Source organism: Spinacia oleracea, chromosome 3 (assembly GCF_020520425.1).
Source record: "Spinacia oleracea cultivar Varoflay chromosome 3, BTI_SOV_V1, whole genome shotgun sequence".
In the NCBI taxonomy this organism is placed as follows: domain Eukaryota; kingdom Viridiplantae; phylum Streptophyta; class Magnoliopsida; order Caryophyllales; family Amaranthaceae; genus Spinacia; species Spinacia oleracea.
Window position 1 is genome coordinate 33,050,133 of NC_079489.1, and position 10,642 is coordinate 33,060,774.

The 10,642-nt window shown below is 36.9% G+C and overlaps 1 protein-coding gene across 1 annotated transcript; it reads right to left on the reverse strand.

Moving 5' to 3' along the window:
- Positions 1-2,827: 2,827 nt before the first annotated feature.
- LOC130469616 (putative disease resistance protein RGA4) lies at positions 2,828-5,161 on the reverse strand. Its single transcript, XM_056839004.1, has 5 exons — positions 4,882-5,161; positions 4,703-4,783; positions 4,276-4,481; positions 3,683-4,070; positions 2,828-3,342 (listed from the first exon to the last, which is right to left on the reverse strand). The coding sequence occupies exons 1-5, from the start codon at positions 5,159-5,161 to the stop codon at positions 2,828-2,830; spliced, it is 1,470 nt and encodes a 489-aa protein (XP_056694982.1).
- Positions 5,162-10,642: the final 5,481 nt, after the last annotated feature.

A 10,642-nucleotide genomic window follows, 5' to 3' on the forward strand; every position in this document is an offset into this window, starting at 1 on the left:
ATAATTCAGTGAGATCAAGTGAGCTGAATGCCTAGCTAGAGGCCGCTTCAGTTCAAGTGGAATTAATGATATTAATCTACAGCTTACTCTTGACTGAACCCGTAGGGTCACACAAATAGTACGTAAACGGATCAAATATTTAATGGCATTAAATACTCTATCTATGGATATTCGGAATCGACGGATCTTGGTTTCAGTGGGAGCTGAGATCGTCACAAGCAAGTGAATACTCCGGAAACGATGATATTGCCGGAAACGGAAATATGGATCGTATCGGAAATATAAATATTATCCAGGTCGTAGATGTTGCCGAAAACGGAAACATGGTACGTATCGGAAAATATTATCGGAAATGGAAATATTGCCGAAATCGGAAATATTGCCGGAAACGGAAATATTGTCAGAATCGGAAATATTATCGGAATCGGAAAATAATTCCGGAAACGGAAATATTAAATATTTGTTCGAAACGGAAATTAATTCCGGAATCGGAAATATTAAATATTGTTCGTATCGGAAATGAATTCCGGAACCGGGAATTTAATCGGAAGCGTATCGTACGAGTTAGCATCGGACGAGGCCTGCCGGACGAAGGCCCAGCACGAAGTCGGGCCATCGCCCAGCAAGCAAGACGCACGCCAACACGCACAGCCCATGGCAGCGCCAGGCCCACCGCAAGGCAAACCCAGCGCGCCAAGGCGTGGCTGCGTAGCGTGGGCCAAGCGCACTCGCATGGGCGGCCCTCGTGGCTGCCGTGCGTGTGTGTGTTTGTGTCCATGCACAATTCCTAAATCTATTAGGATTTGGTGTATGATTAAATTCCTATTCCTAAAAGGATTATTTAATTAATTAGAGTCCTTGTAGGATTCTAAGTTTAATTAAATCGTATCCTACTAGGATTCCAATTCCCTTTCCAAACCTCTATAAATAAAGGCTTAGGGTCATAATTTATGTACATGGAATTGAAGTATTCAAAGGGTAAGTTTTGAAAGAAAAATAAGCCAAACACTTGCAAACACTTAACCGAATTTCCTAGTAACCTTAAGGGCGATTCTAGTTGGTCTAACTTGAGGCGGATCCGGACGTACTGTGGACTATCTACGGAGAGACGACATTTGGAGTCCTAAAGGCTTGTTCTTGTTCGGTTCGGGCGCAGCTAGGGAGGGCACTCTACAAAGTGTATGCTCCTAAATTATGCTAAATGATTATGTGTAAATAATATGTTTCTTGGCATTAAGGTTTTTCCGCATGATTTATGTATTGTCATATGTATCATAACCTAACAAATGGTGCATCTGGTACATCTGTTATTTGTGAGAGGATTCAAGTCAAGGTGGAGATTTGTTAGATAATGCCTTGAATCGGTCAAGCCCCTTACTGCAACGCCCCAACACGGGTTATCTGTTTTGGGCCTATTTTCTGGGCTTTTCCGCATCTGTCTAGAGTGTACTATATAAACTCTTTAGGTCATAACCTAGCCGTATTCTGTAATCTGTGTTCCTCAAGATCAATAAAACTTTCCTCCTCTCTGCCTGTGGACGTAGCTAACACATTGTTAGTGAACCACGTTAAATCTCTGCGTTCTTTAATTACGTTAATTTAATCTTTCTTTGCATCCGTTATAACATTTCTAAATAAAAATAGCTTTCCCAATTAAAATTTAAAATACTTTTCTCCCCAATATGTAAATAATAAATATTTCTAATTAATAAAATACATTTAAATACAACTGTATTTTAAAAACTCTTTTAAAAGTAGTTTATATATAATAATATATTTATAATGAATAAAAATACGGGGTATTATAATAAGTTACAATAAATTTTTCATAAGTTCTTTTATACAAAGTTATGTAGTTTTAAGAAAGTAAGTACCAAAAAAACCCTATTTTAAAATGAAAAACTATGAAGTGGTAGTGTTTCCGATAAAAAAATTATATGTTAAATTAGCAAATAACAATAAAAAAATCATAAGATAATAATTGATAAAGTGGTGTTTTCTTTAATGTAGATTTTGTCAAAATTCCTAATTATATATAGATGAGAAGAATTTGAGTTAAGATTTATTTGACAAATAATGCAACTCAAAATTAACACTATAGACAAAGCATCCATAAGAGCTTTATTGAATAAACTAGATCAGCTCACTGACTAATTTTCCTTTGTTTAGTTCTTTATAAGAAAATTTGTAGAGAAACGGAATATAAGAGTAGATGGGTGATGATTAATGGGAAAATGGAATAGAGGGGTACAGAGAGAGTGGAAAATTGGTTTCCTTTCCTGTATAATGAAAAGCATTTTCCACCTTTTTGAGAGTTATTGAAAAATTGTTCATCCCTTACCATAACAAACAATGAAAATGATAGACATTTGTAAACTATTTTGCATTAAAACGTTTTACATCAAACCAAACACTCTCGTAAAGAAGAGTACATTAGATGTAAAACTCTGACTATAAGAGTAAGGTCAAACCATGACCATGCTAACTTCCTAGAAAACATTTGAATGATAGATAATACATAGCATCAGCCACTGTGTTGTAGGAAGTAGGACTTTAGATGTTTACTGTGAATATGTTTCCTTTGAATCTTCAATAAGCCTAGCTGTTGATTTAACATGCATGCCATGAAAATAATCCATCTTCACCCATCAATTAGAGTTGAGAAAATGGCGGTGATTAATCTGTGCAACCATTGATAGTAAATCTAATCAGTGAAAAATATATTGTTGATTTGGATTGAATCATTCAAACAAAGACAACCAGGTGACAAAATAATGAATGATTCAAGACTGAGTATAGAAATTGATACATGTTTGAGTAACTTGGGTTACCATGTAATCCGGAATCCGGGGATGTGTCGTACAAGTGAGTAGTCCTTTCCATTTGGTGCATTGTATCTTGTTGACAGGAGAGAGCATCGCTCAATATATAGCCTTTGTAGAGAAGTGAGATGACGAAATGTGGTAGGCAAAGAAGACAGATTAGGACAATCGGAGATTGAAATTTCTTTGAGAGAGGTAAACCGATCTGCTGGAAGCTCAATCAAACTACTACAGTCTCTTATTATAAGTTGTTTAAGAGAAGCTGCAGTTGTCTGACCAATTGGCAGTCGTCTTACCAATTTCAGGTTCTCGATGCTCAATACATGAAGGCTACAAAGGCCTTGAAGACCCTCTCCCTTCTCCAGATTTAGCGATTCACAATTTCTCAATTGTATATCTCGAAGGGATTTTATATTGTTTGGAAGACATGTCAGTTTTGGACAATCAATGATATTCAACGTTCGGAGGGAACTGAGGTGCCCGACATTAGCATCATCCCACATTGATATGATGTTAGTCCCTTACATGAAATCAGAGACAGTGATTGTAGAATGTAGAGTACTCAATTCCATGAATCTTCTTCCTAATTTCACTTGGCATGTTGTCATCGATAATTTCTTTAAGCTCTGCAACTGATATACACCCCTTGGTAGCTTTTGTAGTTGCTCGCAGTCAGCAATATAAAATGTCTCCAAATTCAATAGCTTGCATATTGTATTTGGAAGAGATTTAATGTAAGGATTTTCAGATATGCCTAGGAATCTAAAATGCTTTAAGTTCCCGATCGACTCCGGTAACTCCTCAAACCAAAGAGTCCTAAGATCCAATAAGCGTAAGCAGCGGAAATGACTGGCTTATACTCTTTTTCATGGTATCTCCAAATCGAAATGTTGGAGCATTCCGGGCTATGCGAAGCTGTTGGGGAAATATCTTATTTTTAAAACTGTCAGAAGTCTCAGAACATCGTCCCCAAACAATATGCCTAGTAAATTCTGTAACTGCTAGCTTATCAAAAGTTACAACAGCCAACTCTTCACCTAAGATTTTCACAGCCAGATGATGCAAAATACTATGCATTTTAGACGCGCAATAAATCCCATTATAATGACTAATTGGTACTTGAACAAGGGAATTTGATACCAGTTTCATGAAGTAAGAGTATCCGGAGGCTTCAATATCTTCGTGTTGGGGCAACAACCCAAGTGCGCTCCACATATATGGAACAAAGTTGGTAGAAAGACTCCTATCCTTCAAAAATAATGACAAATAAGCAAAACATGGTTTCAAATAGGACGGAAGTTTGTCATAACTTACTTTTATAATTTCCAAGACATTTTTTTCGATCCCTATCTTCTGTATCAATGATCAACTCAATGAAGCTATCCATTTTAGCAATTCGCTGCCATTCTTGAATGTCCCTATTATTTCTTAAGATTCTTCCCAAACTACTCACAATAAGTGGGATGCCACCACATTTTTTGACAATAGACCAACCAATCTCCTGAAGATTTTGATAGTTGCGTTCTCCTTCGTAGAATGCATGTTGCTTGAATAGAGACCAACAAAAATCATCTGGAAGATAGTTCAAGTCATATGCCACAATGGTTCCAATACGAGAAGCAACTTGTCTATTTCTTGTGGTGCACAAAATTATACTCCCTGGTTTTACCAACAGCAAGCATGTTCCTCAGACTTCTCCACTCAGCCATTATGTCTTCCCAGACATCATCCAGCACAAGAAAGTACCTCTTTCCATTCAAAAAACTTTTGAGCCGTCTTACTCGTATCTCCATATTTTGAGAACTACTGCGACGACTATTATCATACTCTAGAATATCGTCTATGATCTTGTTCATGTTAAATTTCTCCGAAACACATACCCATAACTTCGACATCAAAATCATTGACATCATAATACACCAACTTAGCTAATGCTGTTTTCCCAATCCTACCCATCCCGACTTTAGGAAGCACAGATAGATTAGCAACATTTCTGACACCACTCAATGTTTCTAAAACTTTTTTGGTTTGTGGACAACTGGAGTTGTATTGAAAGTACTCCTTTTGTCATCATCAACTGAGCGTTCAACCGGACGCTCAGTCAAACGAAAATCATTATTCATAGCCACAATTCTTTCAACATTTTCCCTGAGGTCTCCTACTTTGCGACTCAAATTAAAAGAGAAAATCAAAGGATTTGAAGAGGACAGATAGTACCAAAGCTGGCGGAGAAAATGGCCTTCATTTACACGGCGTTGCAAAGCATCAAAGGCCACCTCATCCAAGAGATCATCTATATCATACACAACACTCTTGAGACGGCTTAGCCAAAGTTTCATCACAAATTCTTATTTACGTGGGTTGTACAATAAATATTGTGCACCGAAGTTAAAGTTAACGTAAAATGCTTAAGAGTTACCCTTATATATATATGTAAAAGTTATCTATTTTTTACTAATAAATTTTTTTATTTTAATAAAAAATATTTCTTCAAAATCACTAATAATGTATAAAATTTATCATTTAACCCTTTAAAATGTTTATCGATCAACTTATTTTTTAATAATATAAAAGTTAGAGAAAATTGGGTAAAAGTTAGAGAAAACCGGGTAAAATTTATGTTGGTGTACAATAAATTTATTGTACACCTTGTGCATGCAAGACCTTTTGTAATTAATTTGCAACTTTGTTAAGACTTTAAATATGCATGGCCACTTAAAACATACTACGTGCAACGCTTACAACCTATAAAATGGTAAGCTACTCTTAATAAAGTACTACACATAATCACCAATTCACCAATAAATTTCCCTAAAAAAAAAAAAATATATCGCCAATAAAAGAGTCTTACAAGTTATTCCGGGTATGAAGGCTCTGTTTGATAACTCATTTCAGGTGACTTAAATGATTAGTTGGCTGAAATTTTTAGGATCTTATCATTTTAGAAGTGTTTGTTAAACAGCTTAAACTAAATTTCAGGTCCTAAAAGAGACTGAAATTGAGACGCTAGTCGGAGTAACGTTTGACAATTAGTGGCGAATTTCAGCTGTATTTTTCACTTTCAACAAATTATTAATCAACAAAAATTATTGTTCCTGTTAGTAGTAGCCTCTGCACGGTCCTCTACACAACCCTGCATCACCGCATCTTTCTTCAGCTAACAAATCTCATATCAATATCTTGAATCACAATCCCTTTCATTGTTCTTCAAAACCTAAAAATCTAATTATGTTAACCCCTCTGATAATTCCAGCAATTTGAGGTGCTTGCTGGTGATTCGGAGGTAAATTTAAGGTTTGGAACAAAAATCTGTGATTAAAATGTACGAATTGAAGATCTGAAAGAAGAGAAAATTAGGGGTGAATAAAAAGTTGTTTTCCTTTTATCCTTAATTTGGTATTCTTCACTGGGCTTTGGATTCTCTAGAGTTCTAAAATAACTCTACAAGGTAGAGTTTGAGCATATCAACCATTAAATGAAAAATCAATGGTTGATATATTATCTTTCCAAAATTTTCCAATTTTTTTCTCATCAATATGAGCCATTGATTTTAAAATGTATGGTTTATATACAACTCTACCTTGTAGAGTTTTATTAAAACTCCAGAGGATCTGGACTCTCTTCACTGTAATGAAGAAATGGAGAGAGGAAGGAGGTGGAAGAAAGGTAGAAAGATAAAAACATTGATTGTACATTTGTACTCCATGTACTCCTTGTGGGATATATTTATTTATTTATTTCAATTTGATTTTGTCACTTACTTTTCATGGTTTTATCTTTTTTTTTCATTTTATTTCTTGTAAAAATTTGTTTCATCTCAAGTTTTGACAAATGGCCGGGTTGGTTGATGGGCACATTATTTAGTTGGATTGAAATTTTCTACAAGTAATCAATTAAGAAAAAAGTTAGTCCATAGTTACTAGCCAAAGAGACATTTCATACTATTTTAAAAAAAATACTCTGTAGAATAATCGATGACCAATCTATCTTTATCTTCATATCGAGTATGAAGTATCAATGTTTACTTTGGTATGGATTATTCAAATATCATGTACGGAGTATTTATATTTTGCTTGTTAATGGTATAAAAAATTGTGGACATGTAAAATATTAATAAAAAAATTTATTACTTAAACAATCAGTTTTACCAAATAGTTTATCTATCAGTTATCTTATCACTTTCAGCACCTTATCAGTTTCAGGTGTAACCTTATCAATTTCAGCTATCTTATCAGTTTCAGCTCCATTTCAGTTAGTTTTGCCAAACATAGCCGAAATAAGTAGCGGTAGATGAGGCTTAGTTGGTGGATGAGAAAGACCTTTGTACGGTTTTTGGACTTTAGTCTACCTACAAACTAGATGGATATTAACTAGCCTCTAGATATTATTTTTTCATTCTTATTTCGTCAATAGCTCATGTCAAGTAAAATTTTGAATTACCATTTGGTCTCATTTTCTAATGCAGTATCCATAATTATTAAATTCATAATTTTCTCCACTATCTATGTATCTTACCCTCTTGAAGATCCCCTTAACTAACAACGATAAAATTTAAATGTAAGGAGTAAAATGACTAAATATGTGTATCAACTAACTATTGGAGTACATGCTGCAGTAGGCAACAGCAGCAACAACAAACATAGCAACAAACACCAATTGACTGTTGGTTCAGTGGTGATTGAGGCTGAACTTGGTAGGGAGGACCTGTGTTCGATCCCCCGCAACAACAATTGGGAGGGGAATGGAACCTATCCACTCAGAACTCGCCCCGAATCCGGATTAGCCCTAAGGGTGAACCGGATGGTACACCAAAAAAAAAAAAAACATAGCAACAAACACAAGGATCAGCTGCTCACAACTCTTGTGGCTCGACTGCTAAGCATTGAAGACTGTGATACACAGATTGATGACAATATGTCTCATCAACACACACAGATTGATGACTTGTACAAGGTTGCTACAGATTGTAAGAGTTAGTTGTAACTAACTCATTCCCCTAGTCAGTTGTAGTTACAAGAATTCACACTTAGTATAAATACTCTTGTAATCAGTCAGTTTAAAGACAATGTAAATACTTCTATTCTACAATCAATAAAACTGATTCTTCTTTTCTCTTTAAATTCGAAGTTCTTAGTTTCAGAACTTCTACATGGTATCAGAGCAAGCATAAGATCCTATCATTTTTTCCCGCAAATCATTAAACTGCTACAATTCAGCGGATAATTCAATTAGTGATCAAGTTCAAAGTAACTTGAATTGTTCTGTATTTGATCACTGGTTTACTGAATCAAGATGACAGCAATTGTTCCTCCTATGCAAGATCTGTAGGGGAATACAGTTAAACATATAACATGTGCAGAACATCCCCAAAGCCAGGAAACATGTATAAAGCACAGATTAAGCATACTTACATTTGAAGCGTGTTTTCCCGAGTTTAGTATCAACGAACACAAACAAAGAACTCCAATTGGCATTCCTCTAATTGGTTCACTGACACGTTCAGATCAGTCTTGATGATCGTAGCTTAGACAATATTCAAGAGTGTTTGCTTTTCCGGGAAGAACATGTTTGAGTAGAGAGCAAAACTGAAACAACGTAATTTTCAGAATTAGGTTTAAGGTTGTGAAAAAACTGATTGGTGTGTGGAATATAACCCTAGAGTTATATTAGTGTAACCGGCCAAGACACATGGCCTTGACCGGCCACAATCACACACCGCAAGCCACAACGCGCAGCCCACTGCTGGCCGAAGTCGACAGCGCACGGGCAGCAACGATGGGCCGTGAGCCTCGCTTGCTTGCCCGCTGCTTGCTGCTGTCCCATTGCGTGCACACTCGTGCCGCAGGCTGGCTTGCTCGCTGGCTCGTTGGGCCTAGCTTGCACGCATGCGCGCCTGCCTCGACGGGCCGGCAGCTCCGTTGCAGCTCGTATTCGGGATGAATGCCTTACAGCTATTATTTATCGTATCGTACACGACGAATCACCGTCGTACGATACGATTATTAGGTTCGCCCAACTTACAAATATTCGCGATACTATATACGATTCCGATGCAAGGTCGTATCGTATATTATGTTTTTCCGAACTAATTCCCGAAAAGCTATTAAATGAATTTCCGATTCATTTAATCCGGTGATCTATAACAGACCATTGGTGTGACCTTATAGGTTCAGTCAAGAGTAAGATGTGAGCCTAATATAGATTAGAACTCACTGATCGGAAGCATTGCTCCAGCTAGCTGTTCCGATCACTTGATCTCACTGAATTAATTGTTCGTAATTAATCTGAGCCTTGGTATTAGACTTAATGCACCTTGGGTGAAGGACACATTTCCTTCAGTCTCCCACTTGTCATTCAAACAAGTGTGCATTCACATTCCTTTGTCGCTTAGTGTTACTTGAACATAAGGTAACATCCAAGCCATCCTTATTAGGTCCAGCAGCGTTTCTCGGATTGCTGAGCTCAACTGTTAAACTTTTACTGAAGGTTAAGCCTTAACCATTCTGAGCACGGCCATGCATTTTCACAGTATCTAACTCTCCGAGAGGCCTTGTTACACAACAACACCATATCTTATCAAAGATAGGAGGAAAATCCATTCTTGCAAGCTATGAACACTCACTTTGATTCATAGTACGCCCAATAACTGCTTTTATAGCCTCCTTTTACGGTGCGACGTTTTGCTAGCATTAGAGCGAACTAATTCTCAAATGAGAAATCATAATTACTCATGTTCTGAGGAATGGTTCTAATCACCATTAATGAGAACTACTTATGACAGGACTTTAATCTCTTAAAGTGTTCTCATGGTCAATCCAATACAAGATCCAATAAGTATCTATGCAAAAGATTCTGACATCCAGTCAATCTAGTTCAAGAAACCGAACTACAAATCTACTTGCAATCTAATATTCATTAGTCATTGGACGTCCACATTTCAATGACCTAGACTAGGGATCCTTTGTGACTCCAATATTCAAGTTCACTTATGGGTGTTTCTTTGTGGAAGAATCCATCTTGACATCCCATTTGAATATTTTGAATCATATGGACTTTTCATTTAATACTAAACCAAATTAAATGAATAAGAGGTAAGAAATTTCATAAATATGAAATAGTTAAACCAATTATTTTAAACACTAATCTAACAGATGTTCTAAAACAAAACTTAGAAAATCAAAGCCACTCTCCAATATGCTTGATTCCCATGGTTGCTACATGTGCGTTGTGCTTTGCTTGTGGCAACGGTTTAGTCAATGGATCCGCGACGTTGTCGTCAGTTCCAACCTTGCGAATCTTGATTTCTTTCCTTTCAACGATTTCTCGAAGTATATGAAATCGCCGCAGTACGTGTTTGGACTTCTGGTGGCTCCTAGTGTCACGGTCCGGATGTTTTGGGCACCGGATCGTGCGGCGCGCTCCTACCTAGTGGGTGGTATGGGGCAAGCCTTGTGCGGAACGAGTTCAAAGGGGCTTGTGAAGCACGAGAAAGCAAGTTTTCTGAGAATGAGCGCTCTTGTCTTTTGGCGACAAGAAAGGGACGCGGGCACCGATCGAGCACTTGTGTGCGTGCGGCGGTCACAAGTGGGGCCGACGACGCAAGTGTATCTGATTATGGGACTTTGTTGAGGCAAGAAAGCTTAAAAATGAGCGACAACACAATATATATAAAGGCATACAACAACGCTAGTGATTAAGCAAAGGCAACTTCTGGTGAGAGGTATTGAGTCATACCCCTCATAGAGGTTTATTTTGAATTAGCTAAAAACTGCCAGTGAACACTGGAATGACAGTAACATAATAATCTTATCTAAAGCCTA